This window comes from Eurosta solidaginis, chromosome 3 (assembly GCF_040869045.1).
Source record: "Eurosta solidaginis isolate ZX-2024a chromosome 3, ASM4086904v1, whole genome shotgun sequence".
Classification (NCBI taxonomy): domain Eukaryota; kingdom Metazoa; phylum Arthropoda; class Insecta; order Diptera; family Tephritidae; genus Eurosta; species Eurosta solidaginis.
The window spans coordinates 92116764-92138543 of NC_090321.1; the positions used below are offsets into that span (position 1 = coordinate 92116764).

The 21780-nt window shown below is 35.6% G+C and overlaps 1 protein-coding gene across 1 annotated transcript in view; it reads left to right on the forward strand.

Moving 5' to 3' along the window:
* The window catches only part of LOC137244157 (sphingomyelin phosphodiesterase), a 162896-nt gene extending 151353 nt beyond the window's left edge, over positions 1–11543 (forward strand). The window contains exon 7 of the mRNA XM_067772762.1: positions 9141–11543. Within this exon, the coding sequence (XP_067628863.1) occupies positions 9141–9168 (28 nt within the window). The 3' untranslated portion in view covers positions 9169–11543. The remainder of the gene's footprint in view (positions 1–9140) is intronic.
* Positions 11544–21780: the final 10237 nt, after the last annotated feature.

A 21780-nucleotide genomic window follows, 5' to 3' on the forward strand; every position in this document is an offset into this window, starting at 1 on the left:
ACAGATCATCAACCCCTTACCCAGGCTCTTAGCAATAAAAACAACAACTCTAAAATGAAACGCTGGAAATCCATTTTAGAGGAATATAATCACGAACTCCACTTCAAACCTGGCACAACTAACGTTGTAGCTGACGCCCTTTCAAGAATGCCACCTGAACCAATTAATTCCTTATCCTCAACTCAACATAGTGACGAGAGTTCATCGGATAATTTAATTCCTCACGTCGAAATCCCAATAAATGTTTTCAAAAATCAGCTATTTCTGAAAGTAGCTGAAACTTCAACGTACCAATTTAAAATAATATTTCCCACTTACCACAGGCACATTTTAGAGGAACCCGACTATAGCCCAGAAATTTTGATAGACCGCCTTAAAAGATACCTCAACCCCTCCGTAGTTAACTGTATTAAAACAGAAGAACGAATTATTGGAAAAATTCAGGAAATATACCCAGTCCACTTTAGCAACTATAAGATCAGGTTTACACAACTGCAAGTCCAGGACGTGACAGACGAACAAGAACAGGAAGAAATCATAATCAAAACCCACAAAAGAGCTCACAGAAATTGTCGAGAAAATAAAATTCAAATTCTCGAAAATTTCTACTTCCCATCTATGACTACAAAAATTAAAAGAATAATTCAACAATGTTCAACCTGTAAAGAAAATAAATACGATAGGCACCCCAGTAAACCAAAATTAGGAGAAACTCCCATACCTCAATTCCCAGGACAAATTTTGCACATCGACATTTACATGACCGACCGAAACATAGTCCTGACAGCAATAGACAAATTTTCAAAATACGCTCAAACCAAAATACTTAAATCCAGAGCAATAGAACACGTTAAAGAACCTCTCCGTGAAATACTTTTTCAATTTGGCGTACCCGAATATGTCATAATAGATAACGAAACATCCCTGAACTCAGCTTCCATAAGATTTTTAATGGAGGACACTTTAAACATACAAGTTTTCAAAACACCGCCTTATACCAGTTCCGTTAACGGTCAAGTGGAACGATTCCACTCGACCCTCACAGAAATAATGCGTTGCTTAAAAGCAGAACGCACCTTCTCTTCATTTGCCGAACTTCTCGACAACTCTGTCTACGAATATAATTATACAATTCACTCAACAACAAAAAAGAAACCAATAGAGGTGTTTTTTGGGAGAACAGTCTCTACTGACCCAAGCCAATTCGAAAGAGCGAGGGAAGAAAACATCTCCGAGTTAAGAAATAAACAGCTTAAAGATCTTTCTTATCATAATAAAACCCGGCATCCCATAAAGATTTTTCACCCAGGAGAAACCGTATATGTGAAAATTAATAAACGCTTAGGTACGAAAATTTCCCCCAAGTTTAGAAAAGAAGTAGTAAAGGAAGACAGAAACTCAACCATTTTAACAGAAACAGGAAAAGTAGTCCATAAAAGCAATATTAGAAATTAAAAATTTACCCTTTCATTTTCAGACTCCTGTTAATTTACTGTGCCACTGCGACAGTAGACATTTACGACTATACGAACTCCCAACTAGTGACGATTAACGACGGACTAGTGAAAATACAGAACGGTGCCTTTAGGCTTATACATATAATTGACCTCAACAAGTACGAACAATTTTTGACAGACATGTACACATTTATTTCATCGGACATACCTAAGGATAACATCCTGTATCCCACCTTAATACACGAGCTAACCCAATCCCTCCAGATATTAGACACGATCAAACCAATTGAAAAGAAACAAAAGAGATCTATAAACATTTTAGGGACGGCATGGAAATGCATCGCCGGAAGCCCAGATCATGAAGACCTTGAAGTAATAACAAATAATCTTAACGAAATTAACAATAATAATAATAAACAAGTTATTATAAATGAACTTTTCAATAAAAAAATTAATAATATTACAAATATAGTAAATAATCTCTTTAATAACATAAGGAAAGATATTTATGTAGAAAACGAAACAATAACCAACTTGCAAAATAGAATAAGATTAATTAAGGAAGAATTGACGAATATTAAATACGCCATACAGTGGGCGAAAAAAGACATATTGAATACACTATTGTTAAATAAAATTGAAATTGAAATTGCTATGGAAAAACTCGAAGATGAGAAAATACCGTTTAAAAATGCGGAAGAGGCACTAGAGATTGCCAATATAAATGTTATTAGTCAAAATATGACAATTTTTTACTTGGTAAAAATACCACTAGTTATTAAAGAAAATTTTCAAAAAATTATTTTAAGACCTGTTGTAAAAGCAGACAACACTATAATTGATATAGAATTCGAAAAAATATTAAGAGGAAAAAAAGAAATTTACGGAATAAAAAAACTTTGCGATAGCTATAAGAAAATAGAAATTTGTAGACAGAATCATTTAGTTGACATAAGTAATAAAACTTGTATGCCTAGGATAATAAGTAGTCTTAATTCAACTTGCACTAAAAGCAACGGCCACCACATTCCCCAAATCGAAGAAATAAAATCCGGTATATTACTCCTTAATGGCTTTAAAGGACAGATATTCACAGACGGCGAGCTTAAGAATATATCAGGAACACAACTTATCAACTTTCATAATTCAACGCTGAAAATTAATAGTCAAACATACATTAACTATGACATAGTACCATTTCCCGCTATCCCAGCAGTCTTGCAATCTGCACCAATCGAAAAGAATCGAATTGAGTTACTCTCCCTCAAGGCTCTAAAAGAGTTACACATAGAGAATATACACAGAATAAATCTTCTTAAAGTAGCAACTATATCCAACAGCTCACTTTCACTTGGAGCAGTTGTGACTACTTTAATTATCATAATAATTTTTTGCAAATTCTGGAAGAAGTCCAAAAACAAGATAGTAATTTCATCAAATCTTGACATTAACCAGATACCTGCACCAAGCATCACTCTAGGCGAGATCAAAGATTTTTCAAACGAGCAGCCCACATACATAAATTTTAATAACTTACCTTATTTTTGACAACGCTCGGGACGAACGTTTTTAAGAGGGGAAGTGTTAACATGGCATATGTTAACAATTGCTACAACAATAAATGATTAATAAGCAATAATAAATACAGGTAAAGCGGATATGCAACTCTCGTTGCACAATATTTCACAAAAAGCTCAAGAAGCAATGTCAGCAAAATTAGCTTGAATTTATTTAGAGCGGAAGTTCAATACTTTCCCACAAAATTGCCAGACGCGAAGTCAGCAAATTAAAGCTCCAATTCATTTAAACAGGAAGCCCAACATGCGCAACTAAAGTTGGCTAATTCGCGGAATAGCAAAACGCAGCAGCAACGCCAGCGGAGTCGGCCAATTAATTAAGCTTAGTTATAAGTTAATGATTTTTGTAAAGTTAGTTATACTTTTGATGTGACTCAATAAAGGTCGTAAAGACCCTAAAAATATATTTTTTTGGATTTCTCAACAAAAGAATCCTTAACTTACATAATGATTGAATTATTGATGTGAATTCACGTCACTGCTTAGCATCGGCCTGGAGATGGCAGCACTCCTTAGTTTTGCTAATATTCGTAACAATATTTTTAATGCGCACAAAACAAGCAAAAGGTTTATACAAATTAACACATTGTATTTGCGCAAAAGGGTTGGTCAACATTAAATATTTTTCGCTAGTGCGCATTGAAAAAACTAACAAACGATCTTTGCTTGTTGCTTTTTAATAAGATTCGTCAACATAGCGGTCGACGAACACGATCGATGTTACTGCGCCAGATGCTCAGCGACAACTAAACTAAAGAGAATAAGAATAGCTGTGGATTGAGGTGCACAATTGTGCCACTATTCATTGTGAATGATAACTAAGTGTGATATCTTCTGCATAGACGTCAAAATTCCAAAGTGATTGGATCACCTGATTTGTTTTTGACTATCGCTATCTCATTCTGTATCTCTTTCTATCACCCACTGAAGATAGGCGCTGCCATATTGAACACCCTGTCAAAACGCTAAAAAGTAGCCATATTGAACATCCTGTCAGGCATTTGACAGATAAGATATCACACTTTGTTATAATTCACAATGCCACTATTTGCCGATGTCTGGTTTACGTACACAGGAGTGGCAGCTTGCGTTATTGTTGTTGTGCGTTTATTTAATAACCTTAGGGATGTGAGTATCTCTTAGTGGTGCTAATATTCGTCACAGTATGGATAAATATATCCCATGCAACCGATTGTTCAGATGAGACGGTAAGACGTGATTTCTTCCTCATTTTAACAACTGGAATGTTCAAATTCTCAAATGCGGCATATTTTAAAAAAGAAATGCAAGGCACGGAAACCTTCGAAGAGATTTTAGGCCGAAATTTTCTTCCAATTTGCGTCGTGCTCCTTTTAATTGGCGGGATGGGACCAATATGTTTTACGCCTAACGACTCCGAACGGCCTCTGCAAGGCAGATGAGTTTTCACAGAGAAGCTTTTCATGGCAGAAAACACTCGGGGTGTTTGCCAAATCACCGCCGAGGGGTGACCAAGATTAAAAAAACTTTTTTCTAATTAAAAAATTAATTAAAAAACTTTTTTCTAATTAAAAAACAAGTAGAAGCTTGAAATTTCACAGGATATTTATATATAAGGCATACATTGCTGTCTGAAGAAATCTTTAAGATCGGTCGTATATATAATATATATACCATACAACTGATTGTTCAGATTTTATGATTTTTTGAAATTTCAACACATTATGGTTCAGCTCCATTCATGAAAGGTACTAGGTCTTCGGCACAGCCCTACTCCTCTAGTATTTTTTCTAATTAGTTTATCAAATACAGACATCGGGCGGTTATAATATTTAATATGTAGGGCGAAAAGTCCCATCTTCCATCAGGTGGTCCACTTACCGAACAGTTTTAAATATATCGTTTGTTCAAGCTGCAGTTGTTGTACCATTCATTGCCGCTTAAGCACCTAAACCAATTTAGGCGTTTCGTTACATCTACACCAGCTATCCTTTTTAATATAACTGACAACAATTGGGCGCAGCAAGGGAGGTCAAGTACTCCTCCACCTGCCTCTCCCAACTCAATGGGGGTCCCCTTCCTCTGCTTCCAAGCTCTGGCGCGTCTTCGTCCATTCGCATAACACGACCTCGCCAGCGAAGCCTTTGCGTTTTTTTCGCTGCACTATCTTCATAACTGCGTAAAGATCATACAGCTCAACATTAAACCTCCTTCGGCCGTCGGCAACATAGACGAGCCATACATTTTCCGGAGAACTTTTCTCTCGAACACTCCAAGAGCTATCGTATAGTCTCTCGACACCTTCTATGATCCCCATCGGTTTAGGGGGTCAGAATATACCCGCGGTAGGTATGCCTATCGTAAGAGGCGACTAAAATACCAGATTCAAGGGGCTGTGTAGCGCATCCCTTCAGGTTGCCAGCGCAATATATAGCTTCCCCAAACCCAATTGTCAACCTCACCTATCCGCGGCGAATCCTGTTTCACTAACAGATGAGGCTCTGGCGACCCCTAGCTCCTCATGGAACTTGGGGGTGGGGAGGGAGGGATGGTCTGAAGGTTTAATGTGGCCATATAAATCGTTCCCGAAATGGTCGGGCTAGCACCTTAATGGTGCTGTGTTACCGGAGCGTACCGGATCTGTATCCAGCAAAGGACCATCACATCGATAAAACTCCCCAAAGCCTTCGGGGAGTAACCTTATCGCTACAACAACAACATCAACAACACCTTCTATGATTCCGAGCCATACATCAGGACAGGTATTATGAGCGACTTATAGAGCGTGATTTTTGTTCGTCGATAGAGGACTTTACTTTTTAGTTGTCTACTCACAAAGTAGCACTTGTTGGTAAGAGTTATTCTTCTTTTGATTTCTAAGCTGACATTGTTTTTGCTGCTAATGCTGTTTCTTTCTCAATTAGACGAAATACTTCACAGCCTCGAATTTATATCCATCAACAGTGACGTGGCTACCAAGGCGTTAATGCGCCGACTCTTTCTTGGGTGACAGCAAGTACTTCGTTGTTGTTGTTGTAGCAGTGCTTCACCCCATCCAATAGGTGCAACCAATCACAAATTTTCATCAATGTCCTCTAACGGGAATCCAAGGAAACTTGCTGTTTCAACAAGGGTGGACCATAATTAGAGGGGTGTTAGAGGCGTTGGTTCCACAATACAGTTAAAGAGATGGGTGGTGCCTGTGGAGACACATTGCAAGCAGCACATACATATGTTTTGTATGTCGCGGTTGATTCTGGATAGGTAAGAATTTAACCTGTTACAGTATCCAGATCGAAGTTGAGCTTCGTATTGTCCTCATTTATCTTACCCACAAAAAGCAGAACTCACAGCGTATTTGTTCAGGCCAATAATGCCAATATCATCAGCACACGCCAGTTATTGTACGCTCAGGGTTAGTTCTGCTGCTAGAATTATCTTCTCCAGCATTAAATTAAAGAAATCGCACGAAAGGAAGTCGTTTTTTCTGAAGCTCGTTTGGTTTCAAATGGCTCGAAGAGCATTCCCCCTTCCTACTCCTTATGAAGCTGGTGGTGTTACTCAACGTCACTATTAGCTTTGCAGGGTACAATGAGGACCTGTCCGATAATATCTATAGCGATACAAGGAGGACCTATCCGACACCAAAGAGGATAATACGGTCGGAAAAATAAATATAAATGCCCCACGAAAATGTATAGAAGACGTTTTATGCACATCTCGCAAAAAAAAAAAAAAAAACCAGCGAATACCTCGAAGAAAACATTTAGCAAACAAATAAAGAGTGAGGTCTCTTGTTATATTTATCCTCTTTGCCAACACAACGTTTTTGTCGAACAGCATCCGTAAGGGTATAAAGGAGAGTAGAAAAAGAATCTGGCCGATATGACCCATGGAACCGTTTAACACTACCAGGTACAATCAATCTCTCAATACGACGTGCTGAAACAAAGGAGATGACTCCAACCCATATATGAGTCGTTTATTTTGAAAGTGGTTTAAGTCCATTTTTACACTCAGCGTGCTTTGCACACAGAGTATATTAACTTTTATTGGATAACGCTTGGTTTTACAGGTATAAAGGAATCGAGATTAATATAGACTTCCATATATCAAAATCATCAGTATCGAAAAAAAATTGATTGAGCCATGTCCGTCCGTCCGTCCGTCCGTCCGTCCGTTAGCACAATAACTTCAGCAAATATTGAGATATCTTCACCAAATTTGGTACACTAGCTTATCTGGACCCAGAATAGATTGGTATTGAAAATGAGCGAAATCGGATGATAACCACGCCCACTTTTTATACATATAAAATTTTGGAAAGCACAAAAAACCTGATAATTTAGTAAATAATACACCTAGAATGTTGAAATTTGACATGTGGACATTTGTAAAATTTTTCAAAAAGGGCGTGGCACCGCCAACTTATGATAAAATCAATTTTACAAATATTATTAATCATAAATCAAAAGTCGTTAAACCTATCGTAACCAAACTCGGTAGAGAGGTCGCCTTTACTATAAGGAATGATTTGAAGAAAAATTAACGAAATCGGTTAAGGACCACGCCCACTTTTATATAAAAGATTTTTAAAAGGGTCGTGGGCGAATAAAATAAACTATATCTTTGCAAAAAAGGGCTTTATATCAATGGTATTTCATTTCCAAAGTGGATTTATAACAATAAATAAGAAAAACTTCAAATTTAAAAAAATGGGCGTGGTATCGCCCCTTTTATGACTAAGCAATTTTCTATGTTTCGGGAGCCATAACTCGAATAAAATTAACATATCGTAATGAAATTGTGTACACATATTTTCCTAATAGCAGAAAATATTTCTAGTAAAAATGGACGGGATTGGTTATGGACCACGGCAACTTAGATATAAAACAAGTTTAAAAGGGTCATAGACTAGAATAATAAGCTATAACTTAGCAAAAAAATAGTTTTGAATCAATGAAATTTCACTTGTCAAGTTTTATTGTAAGAGGAAATGGGGAGACATTTTTTTTAAACGGGCGATGCCACGTGTTATATAGAAAAGTAATTTATCTGAAATGAAATGTACAATTGAAGCTCAGGCTGAGTATATAATGTTCGGTTACACCCGAACTTAGACACCTTTACTTGTTTCTTCTTCTTCTTCTTGTATTGAGATATTTAGGGGTTTGTGTTTGAATTGTTTCAAAAATATTATTAAGTGGTATTAATTTATTTTATGGATTTGTGATTTTAAACATGTTAGAATATATGTAGGGTTATCTACTTAAAATAAATATACTGTATTTTTGTAAATTATTTTTATTTTACTTTACTTTTAATGTTCTTTCAAAATGAAAATTTTTAATTTTATATATTGGTTTCCGATCGGTTTGATTGATTTTCATATATTTTTGGTAAGCTTTTCCGATCTATTCGGAAGTAGTGCAAATAAAACAATTTATTTCACTTACAGCTCGACGTTTCGCCAAATTTCCTTGGCTTCTTCTGGAGCAATTCTGTATTTGTTAACAATAAAAACACAAAAACAACAACAACATTAATTTGAAATTATCACAATTACACATATTAACATTTAACATTGATTTATAAGTTTTCAGATTTTCACTTACATTTGAATTACGGCATTAAATTAAAGAAATAAAACATAGTTTACAAGAACAAAGGTTAAAAAATATAGAAGATTAAAAATATAAAATAAAACGATACCATCTACTGTGGTACACTTGTCATACTTAAAGTAAAATTTTATAAACATATGTAAGTAGCAGCGATACCATCTGTGCCCTCTTTCTTATTCATAGTATTTTCCCTATTTTGCAAAATTCGTAGGCTTTCCAAGGTGTATCGTTTTTTCTCTCTAGCTTTTTTGGCTATTATTTTAATGTTTTCGAAGTCAGCGACGTGGTTGCGTGTTGTGAGAGAGCTGTATTTTGTTTTTGTTTCCTAATATCAGCTTCATGTTCGGCTAATTGTGTACCCAAAGCGCGCTTAGTTGTTCCTATATAAACTTTGTTGCATTTTTCTTCGTTATTCCCTTTGCATTCTATTTTGTAAACCACATTGTTGTAGTGCTACAAATTATCCAAATATGTTGGAAAAATCTTAAAAACTTTTATTTCAGAGGAGTACAACATCAAAAATGTATTTGAATTAAAAGAGAGATTGAAAGATACGATCATTAGCCATGAAGATGTTTTGGTATCCTTTGATGTTATCTCCCTCTTTACCAACATACCGACGAACCTAGCTATAAAGATAATCATGAAAAAATGGGACGAGATTCAAAACAATACCAACATATCGAGGAATAAATTTCAAAGTATATTAGAGTTTTGCTTAAAGGACAACAATTATTTTATATGTAACAATTATATATACAGTCGACAATTTTTAAGTTAGTTATTTTAGAATTTTTAAAATTGTGAAAATAAATAATTTTTGTGAGATTGATTTTGAACAAATAAAATAATAATATTTTAAAGAAATAGTTATTAAATAAAAAAATAAATGTAAGGCGCGATAATCTCCGGAGAGATCTAATGCCGAGATTCTCTTCCAATTTGCGTCGTGCTCCTCTTGATTTTCCCTACAAATTGGCCGAACGGGACCTACATGATTTTATGCTGACTCCGAACGGCATCTGCAAGGCAGATGAGTTTTCACTGAGAGCTTTTCATGGCAGAAATACACCCGGTCGCTTGCCAAACACTGCCGAGGGGCGACCCCGCTTAGAAAAATTTTCTTCTAATTGAAAAAAGAAATAGTTATTATATTAACTATATTGGCGATCCGTGCTTAAATTGTTTTTCAAAAGATGCTGAATAATTTCACGCGAATTTATAATATTTATATTCATAGACAATTAAATCTATACATGTATCTTATCTGGATGACAAAATAACGCAGAAAATATAAAAAGTAACTCATAGAGGAACATATCATTGAAATTTTAATGCAACTTCAGCTACTACAACTACAATTATATGCAACAGCAAAATCATTTAGTATCACTTTCACGAAATTTAATTTTTTCATCAAACCTTACAACTTTCCGAAATTTCCGTTGGTATTTTTTGAGTCAAAATACATGCAATAACAATTAACTTAAGTGCAACACCAAATCATATTGGAACAGTTTATGCCAAACGATTTTATTATGCAATAATAATAACCAATTTAAAGCCATTGCAACATCTTTGAAAATTTCTCGACAACAACCACAATAAATAATCAGACTTAAAACCATTGCAACATCTTTGAAGATTCCTTGACAACAAAAACAATCAATTATAAAATTTTAATTGAAATTCAAAATAAGTTATTTAATCACATTTGTTATTTATTTTAATATTTTATCAATATCTAACTGTTAAAAAAAATATTTTTTCTTGATTGCCTTTTTATTGAGTTGGATTTTTAATCATTCAATTAATTATTTTCAAATTTATTTTTACTTTTGTACACTCCTTCTCCAATTTGTTTTAAAATGTATCGATCACCCATTCGTACACGAAATTTTACAACTACAGATATACAAACTCCGCAAAACTATTAAATTAATATTTAAACAATAGCCTCATTTTCAATTCGAAAATAATACAAAACACTAAAAAAAACAAGTAATTTTGAATAATAAAAAAAAAAAAACAATCAAACAAATTTTTACAATTTTAAAAAATCTCTAATGATTTTTTAAAATAAATTTTAACACCATGTTTTCCTAAATATCAATATTTCGCATTGAAATGTAAATCATATTAAAAACTCAACAATATACCTATTAACATGACTCAATTAATGATAAATTCATATAACCCATGAACGAATAAAATATTCAACTTTTCATTCCTAATCAACAACTTGGACATACATTATGCAGAGTACAATTATATATTGAACACATATTCTGCATAATACAAGTTTTTAATTTTTGAGTAATTGTGCACACAAAGTTGCCATCTGCTATTACTCAACCTAATTCTAGATTCTTCAATCACATCATGATAAATAACAATATTTCACAAACAACATAGCAATAACACAACCAAATATTAATATATATAAAATATTAATGCAATAAATAAACAACAACAACAACTAAAAATAAAATATAAATTAAATCAAATAATCAAAAAATTGAGTAATTACCTCAATACCAACATAAACTTTTAACGCAATTAACACAAAATTCAAATAAAAAAATTCATTTTTCGTTTCTCTGGAGGGGGAGTAAATGTAGGGTTATCTACTTAAAATAAATATACTGTATTTTTGTAAATTATTTTTATTTTACTTTACTTTTAATGTTCTTTCAAAATGAAAATTTTTAAGTTAGTTATTTTAGAATTTTTAAAAATGTGAAAATAAATAATTTTTGTGAGATTGATTTTCAACCAATAAAATAATAATATTTTAAAGAAGTAATTGTTATATAAACTATAATATACAACGTAATACGTTTTGTAAACTTTTCTAGAAAAATAAGCTTTGTTTCGGAACCTAAAATGGACTTAAACCACTTTCAAAATGAATGAAAATGTGTTATTTTTAAGAAATTAAATAATAGAAATTGCATATATGAGAAATTGTAAACATTTTATGTCTGATGTAGATGAATGTAATAGCTTTAAAATATATAGGGAAGCTTTCATTTTAGATACAGCTTTTTATTTATGTAATTAAAAAATGTTTCTAAAAATAAATATAAATAAATTTATTAAAAAATTTTATTTACATTCAATTATTTATTAAGGATAATATTAAGGATTTTCGATTTAGATTAGGTGTGAGGTTGTTAAAATATTTAAGGTGCATGGTGGTATATACCTTAGTAGCTCCATCATATTTCTTTCTTCGCCTGTGCTCGTCTCTACGGCAAAACAGGGGGGATATGTCCAAAAATGGTATATTGGACATTTAATACTGTTGTAAGGACAACGCAAAGAACGGCAACAGCTAAAATAAGTAAACTGGCTCGACTAGTTTGCGTTGGCATAGCGGGTGCGATGAGAACCGCCCCTGCTGATGCACTTATTGCTTTAGTGGAATACCTCCCTTCCATATTCTGATAGAGAAAGAGCCAATACTAGGCGCAATAAGACTTCCAAATATTTCTGAGTTGAAGCAAGGAAATGTGATAGGGCATATGAAGGTAATACGAAAAATCATAGGAAATCCCCCATTACAACTGCGTGACGTAATGTCCCCTAAGCTCAGAATGTCACGGAACTTTGAAGTGTCCATTGTGGACAGGACCCACTGGGAAATAGGGAATCCTTACAACGACCCTAACTCAGAGGCCTGGTTCACGGATGGATCGAAATTCGATGACGGAAGAAGGGGAGCTGGCATCTATGGGCCGAACTTCAAGAAATCGATACCAATGGGATGCTACCCCACCGTATCTCAGGCAGAAATTGATGCAATAGAAGTCTGTGGTAGAGAATGTCTGCGGAGAGGCTCAACATCGAAGAGCATCTACATTATGTCGGACAGCCAGGCGGACCTGCGTGCCTTGCAATCCTACACAGTTACATCTAAGCTGGTGGATGAATGCATTGAAATCCTTAATGCCCTGAGAGCCAAAAACAAGGTTTTGTTGGGATGGGTGCTCGGACATCAGGGACATGAAGGTAATGAACATGCAGATTACCTAGCAAAGCTACATCAGCATTCTATGGTCCAGAGCCCGTTTGTGGACTCACAAAAGCACACACAAGGGAAACTATTAGTAACTGAGAAACTAAACAATACAGACGTCACTGGATTGACTGCCCACGACAAAGGCAGGCCAAACTGTTTACACTTCCGGCAAAGAAAGTATCAGCCAAACTCATTAATCCAAACAGGGAGGATCTAAGAACTCTCACTGGGTACTATACGTGACACTGCGGTCTACGATATCACCTAAGTAAATTAAATCTATCCGATACCCAAATTTGTCGTTTCTGTGAGCTGAATGATGAAACGCCGGTTCACATTCTGCGTAGCTCTAGCTAGGCAGAGACTATCCCATCTAGGTGGTGGGACTCTTAGTCCCTATATGATATGGAGGCCTGAGCCTGAAGCCTGAAGAGGTACTTAGATACATTAAAAGCCTACAGATACAAAATTAGCCTGTAAGGTCTTGCACAATAGATCTGCACAAAGGTCGCAGTGCTTCCAGACCTATTAATAATAATAAACTCCATCATATCCTGAAATGTGACGAACATTTTTGTATAATGGTGTTAACTTTATTTTGTTGAAGTTCCTTGGTCTTCCCCGAATTTTGTTAGCTAACTAATTTTCAAGTCCCCAAAATCATAGCGATTTTGATACTAGACTTAAATAATTAAAGATTATATAGGATTGTGATTATTGTTATCATTAACTCCTTTTTTTAATGGGCTTAAACCACTTTCAAAATAAACGTCTAAAACTCCCTCCTTTTAGGATCAAAAGTGACATTATACCAACTGGCTTATAACACCTCATAAACAGTGACATAACTTCATGTAGAAACAATGCCGGAGTGATATAATTAAGTTAAATGGGGGTTATGTCACTTGCGGCAAGGTCATGGCACCTTTAGAATGTACTACACACCCGGAGCACGCACAGACGGTACGCTGGCTTTACGCTGTGGAAGCCTTTGCTTTGGCTCTCGTCCCTCGTACATTTAACATTACAGTCGATAACGGTGTTACAGTCTTTGATGCCTTTCTCTTTTCATTAGCATACGCGAGGTAGGTTTTGAATTAAAGATTCTCGTGTATCTTTCATAAATACTTGGCTTGCAATATCCATCACTAAATTTCTCGAAAGCCCAAAGGATTTTAATTTCATAGGGCACTTTGAGCTGCAATACTCCGTGGTACATAATGTTCCATGACATGTTTATCGGGTTCATATTCGAGGAAGAACGGCACTTTACCTCATTAATTTTGTTGTACTGATTATTCTTTTTCAAAATTTTAAATGAGGACAACACCACTACCTAATGTGTAAGCCTTGCTTGAGCACCGCCAAACATTATGCTTGCATCAGCAATGTTCACACCTCTTTCTTTAGAAGAACTACAAGTTAAGTTCACAAAAGTTCTATGACCTTATTATTGTCATATTTTTGCTCTTTTCCCCATCAAACTTGGACCGATAAATGATTTTGTTTTTATGCGCTTGTCGAGCAATTCGTCATGCACATGAATGCAACTTTGCTTTCATGATTGTATGTAAATTGTTAAATTGTTAAAATGAATTATGCTGAAGTGGATATTAGTAAACAAGTGAATAATAAATATTTACAAATTTGTTTCAAATTTACATGCGAAATTCGAATAATCAGCACTTTCATGTAGTGCTTAGCAAAAATGTCTAAGCTGAATTTATATTGGGATACGGAATACAATGTATGAAGGAATTCAATTTCTGCTTCTGGTTTGGCCTATACGGCTAAAAAATTAACTTTAAATTATCAAAATGATGTAGCAGTGAAAAGGCAAGAGTTTTTCATTACCGTAACAAAAACCAGAGAAATGTCAAATAAGATAAAATTTGTGCTAACCCACTCAGTTGTTATTCGTCTCAGTTATAGCCAAACTGCTTGAAAATTCTTGCTTCTAGTAGTAATATCAACACCAGCGATCTAATTGCATTTGGTGTCCCGTTTAAATGCTTTTCCTCTGTAGGTATGCTGAATTCGATCTTTTGTCGCTTTTGTTGCTTCTACTCACAGTTCAATTTTCTGTTGCACGTATCTAAATTTGATCTATGTAATTGAGTATTGGCATTAATTGCGCCACATTAATGAAGTCGGTGGGCATATGCATACAGGTATGAATGAACTACGTACATACATATGTACATATATACCAGCTTACGTTAAGGTGGGCCATATTCTTAGGACAAAAATTGTACTTTTGTTTATTTTTGGAAAAATTTAGTATGCATGGAAATTTTATTTATTTTATTTTATGTGCGCAAGTAAAACCCGGAAGTTTTCAAAAACGGATATGTGTTTTTTCAATAAATAATCATCTATGCTCCCAACTTTGAAGGGAGCATCGTATGCTACTCCTCCGTAGTCTTTGTAGCTAAACTCTCTCAAACTAGTTTTTGTACATAAACTGTTCTACTTTGAACTCATAAATAATAAAAACAGAAAAATGTGCTTCCTTGCACCACTCAAACCTGGGAGACTATATTATCAAGAAGAATCATATATTATCAAGAAGAATCATATTGTGTGTGGCCCTCCTGGCGTCGATAACTAAGATGCTTAAAACTGTTTCACTCCCTTATTACGCCTCAAACCTTCGGATATCAAATTGTCAGCAAAACGCGTAGCACTACCATCGCGCCAGATTACTAAAAACTCAAATAAATTTGCGGAATAAATCAATCAAAGAACATCCATAGGATAATGATCATGGCACTCGACTTCTCAAAGCCCTTCTAAACGGTCAAGCTAACACGTTTGAGTGGATCGTCCTTAACAAAAAAAATGTATGAAGCCTAAGTGCCGGTTATGCCGAGCATTTTATATCCAGCTGTATGCTCTCATAAATAATTTAAGCATACAATTAAAGAGAAATGTCAAGAATATTAAATGATATGGAAGCTTAAAGGCACTACATATGCAAATATTGTCTTTCGAATTACGCTATAAAACAGTTACTGTCATAGAATCACAGAAAAAAATGTTTTCACCGAGCGATTTACCTCTGAGGAGATTTGCGCCAAGTTTCTCTTCCAACTCGCATCGTGATCCTTTTTAATTTTTCTTACAAATCTGCGGGTAGGTCCAATGTTTAATGCCGAACGGCAGCTGTACTTTCATTGAGAAGCTTTTCATGGAAGAAATATACTCGGAGTGACGAGGTCCCTTCTCTTAGAGAAATTTTTTTAATAATTGAAAAAAAAAAAACATTTTTCTAAGTTTATTTTGTTTAATTGTGTTGTGCTGAAGGCCAAATTCAATTCAAAACCACAATGTTGTTTACTGTAATTGTAGTATTTTATTTTGGTCGATATATCGTTCATTCTGAAGTAATCATCAGGACTGAAAAGGGGTATAAAAACAAGTATGTTTTATATACATATTTAGTCACACGGCAACATTTTACAATATGACTTTCTTATCTAAATGTTTTCCATCAACTAAATTTAATGACAATTTTTTTTTTTTTTTCTCTGACCGGAACTTGATCCCAATACGTCGGGTATTGTAGGCGAAACATGCTAACACCACACCATGACGGCCTCCAGGTTCTTACCAGATCTCGTTAAAATTGGTCGCTTTTTTTCGACCTTGGTATTAAAAGCTTTGTGAGGACCTTAATTAAAATGAGCGGACAGCTGGAAAAAAATGAAATGGTATGGTTGGGTTGAACTGGCTGCACTGAATGTGTCCAGAGTAATACTAAAATTTGTTTGACAACCTAACGTAAAGTCTCCAAATACGTAGCAGAAATTATGTTAGAAGTTTTATGTTAGAAGTATCTAGTAGCTGCAGCTTCTGTTACTGACGAGGCCTAACTTATAAGAATGTACCGCCAGAAGGCGGTATCCAGTTAGCATGTTCATTATGAGCCTTTAGTCTTCTCCCTTTTGAGATACGAGCAACTTTGCCAGTCTAAGTCTAATTTGGTTCAACATCCAGCAATGTTCTTGATATTACATTGTGCGCTGAACGTGATATATCAAGGTATGATTGGAGAGTCTAAGATAGGCCCACTTCGGAGACCTTGCGTATATCAGCTTAAGCTAACGGACTGGAGCAACCCAAAGAAGTTACCACTTTAGAAGAGCTAGAGGAATCCAATAATTTCCTACCAAAGGCGGTTGTGACTGCGTACAACAGGGGGAAAAGGTTCAAGTGCAGGGGCGAGTACAGTGGTCACTTGAGGCTCCACAAGCGCGAAGTCCACAGGGCGAATTGAGCACAGAATACTTTTTCTATGTTTTAAGCGCCGGCCCCAGATGGTTTATTCTCAGCCACTCTAAAAATTTTGATTAGAGCAGTCATGAACCATGTACCCAACTCTTGAATATCTTCTAGTGTCCTTTTCCTGCCAAAGACGGGGAAAACCAGTCATATGTATCCTAAAGTCTACAAACCCATTATCTAAACATCAGAAGAGATCGCGGAAACAAACACATATCATACCAAGTAAGGAAGGTTAAGTTCGGGTGTAACCGAACATTACATACTCAGTTGAGAGCTATGGTGGCAACATAAGGGAAAATAACCATGTAGGAAAATGAACCAAGGGTAACCCTGGAATGTGTTTGTATGACATGTGTATCAAATGAAAGGTATTAAAGAGTATTTTAAGAGGGAGTGGGCTATAGTTCTATAGGTGGACGCCATTTAGGGATATCGCCATAAAGGTGGATCAGGGTTGATTCTAGAATTTGTTTGTACGATATGGGTATCAAATGGAAGGTGTTAATGAGTATTTTAAAAGGGAGTGATCCTTATTTCCATAGGTGGACGCCGTTTCGTGATATTGCCATAAAGGAGACCAGGGGTGACTCTAGAATGTGTTTGTACAATATGGGTGTCAAACGAAAGGTATTAATGAGTATTTTAAGAGGGCGTGGGCCCTAGTTCTATATGTGGACGCCTTTTCGGAATATCGTTATAAAAGTGGACCAGGGTTGACTCTAGAATGCGTTTGTACAATATGGGTATCAAACGAAAGGTGTTAATAAGTGTTTTAAAAGGGAGTGGGCCTTAGTTCTATGGGTGGACGCCTTTTCGGGATATCGCCATAAACGTGGACCAGGGGTGACTCTAGAATGCGTTTGTACAATATGGGTGTCAAATGAAAGGCGTTAATGAGTATTTTAAAAGGGCGTAGGCCTTAGTTCTATATGTGGACGCCTTTTCGAGATATCGCCATAAAGGTGGACCAGGGGTGACTCTAGAATTTGTTTGTACGATATGGGTATCAAATGAAAGGTGTTAATGAGTATTTTAAAAGGGCGTGCGCCTTAGTTCTATAGGTGGACGCCTTTTCGAGATATCGCCATAAAGGTGGACCAGGGGTGACTCTAGAATTTGTTTGTACAATATGGGTATCAAATGGAAGGTGTTAACGAGTATTTTAAAAGGGAGTGATCCCTATTTCCATAGGTGGACGCCGCTTCGTGATATTGCCATAAAGGGGGCCAGGGGTGACTCTAGAAGGCGTTTGTACTATATGGGTATCAAATGAAAGGTGTTAATGAGTATTTTAAAAGGGAGTGTGCCTTAGTTCTATGGGTGGACGCCTTTTCGGAATATCGTCATAAATGTGGACCATGGTTGACTCTAGAATGCGTTTGTACAATATGGGTATCAAACGAAAGGTGTTAATAAGTGTTTTAAAAGGGAGTGGGCCTTAGTTCTATGGGTGGACGCCTTTTCGGGATATCGCCATAAACGTGGACCAGGGGTGACTCTAGAATGCGTTTGTACAATATGGGTGTCAAATGAAAGGTGTTAATGAGTATTTTAAAAGGGCGTGAGCCTTAGTTCTATAGCTCGACGCCTTTTCGAGATATCGCCATAAAGGTGGACCAGGGGTGACTCTAGAATTTGTTTGTACGATATGGGTATCAAATGAAAGGCGTTAATGAGTATTTTAAAAGGGAGTGGGCCTTAGTTCCATAGGTGGATGCCTTTTCGAGATATCGCCATAAAGGTGGGCTAGGGGTGACTCTAGATTTTTTTTGTACGATATGGGTATCAAATGAAAGGTGTTAATGAGTATTTTAAAAGGAGTGGGCCTTAGTTCTATATGTGGACGCCTTTTCGAGATATCGCCATAAACGTGGACCAGTGTGACTCTAGAATGTGTTTGTACGATATGGGTATCAAATTAAAGGTATTAATGAGGGTTTTAAAAGGGAGTGGCCCTTAGTTGTATATGTGAAGGCGTTTTCGAGATATCGACCAAAATGTGGACCAGGGTGATCCAGAACTTCATCTGTCGGGTACCGCTAATTTATTTATATATGTAATACCACGAACAGTGTGGTCATAGGCGGATTTCGGCCATTTTTTACACCAATACAAAGTGAGTTCAGATAAATACGTGAACTGAATTTAGTAAAGATATATCAATTTTTGCTCAAGTTATCGTGTTAAAGGCCGAGCGGAAGGATAGACGGTCGACTGTGTATAAAAACTGGGCGCGGCTTCAACCGATTTCGCCCTTTTTCACAGAAAACAGTTATCGTCCTAGAATCTAAGCCTCTACCAAATTTCAGAAGGATTGGTAAATTTTTGTTCGACTTATGGCATTAAAAGTATCCTAGACAAATTAAATGAAAAAGGGCGGAGCCACGCCCATTTTGAAATTTTCTTTTATTTTCGTATTTTGTTGCACCATATCATTACTGGAGTTGAATATTGGGATAATTTACTTATATACTGTAAAGATATTAACTTTTCTTTTAAAATTTGAATTTAAAAAAAATTTTTTTTAAAAAGTGGGCGTGGTCGTTCTCCGATTTTGCTAATTTTTAGTAAGCAGACATATAATAATAAGAGTAACGTTCCTGCCAAATTTCATCATGATATCTTCAACGACTGCCAAATAACAGCTTGCAAAACTTCTAAATCACCTTCTTTTAAAAGTGGGCGGTGCCACGCCCATTGTCCAAAATTTTACTTTTTTTCTATTCTGCGTCATAAGTTCAACTAACTTACCAAATTTCATCGCTCAATACGTATTTGGTAATGAATTATCGCACTTTTTCAATTTTTCGAAATTTTCGATATCGAAACAGTGGGCGTGGTTATTGTCCGATATCTTTCATTTTAAATAGCGATCTGAGATGAGTGCCCAGAAACCTACATACCAAATTTCATCAAGATACCTCAAAATTTACTCAAGTTATCGTGTTAACGGACAGACGGACGGACGGACGGACATGGCTCAATCGAATTTTTTTTCGATACTGATGATTTTGATATATGGAAGTCTATATCTATCTCGATTCTTTTATATCTGTACAACCAACCGTTATCCAATCAAAGTTAATATACTCTGTGAGCTCTGCTCAACTGAGTATAAAAAGTGTGTATGCCATTTTGCTTAAAATTGATTGAGCTACTTTTATATTAGTCTACAAAGGGTGATTCTAAATTCAACATTCAGAGAAAAGTGATTCTCGCATTTCCTTCTCTCTTTATTTCATTCCCATCTACTTTATCCTCCATTTTGATTCTCAGTTGAGCAGAGCTGACAGAGTATATTAATTTTGTTCGCATAACGGTACCCCGTAACGGCATAAACTAATCGAGATAGATATAGACTTCTATATATCAAAATTATCTGGGCGAAAAAAAGAAATTCATTTAGCCATGTCCGTCCGTCCGTTTATCCGCAAACACGATAACTTGAGTAAATTTTGAGAATGGGCGTGGTACCGCACACTTTTAAAAGAAGGTAATTTAAAAGTTTTTCAAGCTGTCATTTGGCAGTCGCTGAAGATATCATGATGACATTTGCCGGGAACATTACTCATATTACCGTATGTGTTCTGAATAAAAATAAGCAAAATCGGATGACGAAAACGCCCATTTAAAAAAAAAATTTTTAAGTAAAATTTTAACAAAGAATTGAATATCTTTACAGTATATAACTAAATTCTGTCAAAATTCAACTGGAGTAATGATATATTAAAAATTAAAAAAATTTAAGAAAATTTCAAAATGGTCGTGGCTCCGCCCTTTTCATTTAATTTGTCTAGAATACTTTTAATGCCATAAGTCGAACAAAAATTTGCCAATCCTTGTGAAATTTGGTAGGGACATAGCTTCTATAACGGTAAATGTTTTCTGTGAAAATGGGCGAAATAGGTTGAAGCAACGCCCAGTTTTTATACACAGTCGGCCGTGTGTCCTTCCTCTCAGCCGTTAACATGATAACTTGAGCAAAAATCGATATATCTTTATTAAATTTAGTTCACGTACTTATCTGAACCCACTTTATCTTGGGATTAAAAATGGGCGAAATCCGACTATGACCCCGCGCACTTTTTCGATATCGAAAATGTCGAAAAATGAAAAAAATACCAAAATTCTATACCAAATACGAAAAAAGGGATGAAACATGGTGATTGGATTGGGGTTTTCACGGAAAATATAACTTTAGAAAAACTTTGTAAAATGGGTGTGACACCTACCATATTAAGTAGAAGAAAATGAAAAAGTTCTGCAGAGCGAAATCTAAAGCCCTTGGAATCATGGCAATAATACGTCTCGTGGTATTACATATATAAATAAATTAGCTGTACCCGATGTTCTGGGTCACCCTGGTCCACATTTTGGTCGATAACTCGAACACGCCTTCACATATACAACTAAATGCCACTCCCTTTTAAACCCCTCATTAATACCTTTAATTTGGTACCCATATCGTCCTAACACATTATAGAGTCACCCCAGGTCCACTTTTATGGCGATATCTCGAAAAATGTCCACCTATAGAACTAACGCTCACTCCCTTTTAAAATACTCATTAATACCTTTCTTTTGATACCCATATCGTACACATACATTATAGAGTCACACTTGGTCCACCTTTATGGCGATATCTCGAAAAGGCGTCCACCTATAGAACTAACGCCCACTCCCCTTATAATATTCATTACCACCTTTCATTTGATACCCATATCGTACAAACACATTCTAGAGTCACCCCTAGTCCACCTTTATGGCGATTTCTTGAAAAGGCGTCCACCTATAGAACTATAGCCCATTTCCTTTTAAAATACTCTTTAATA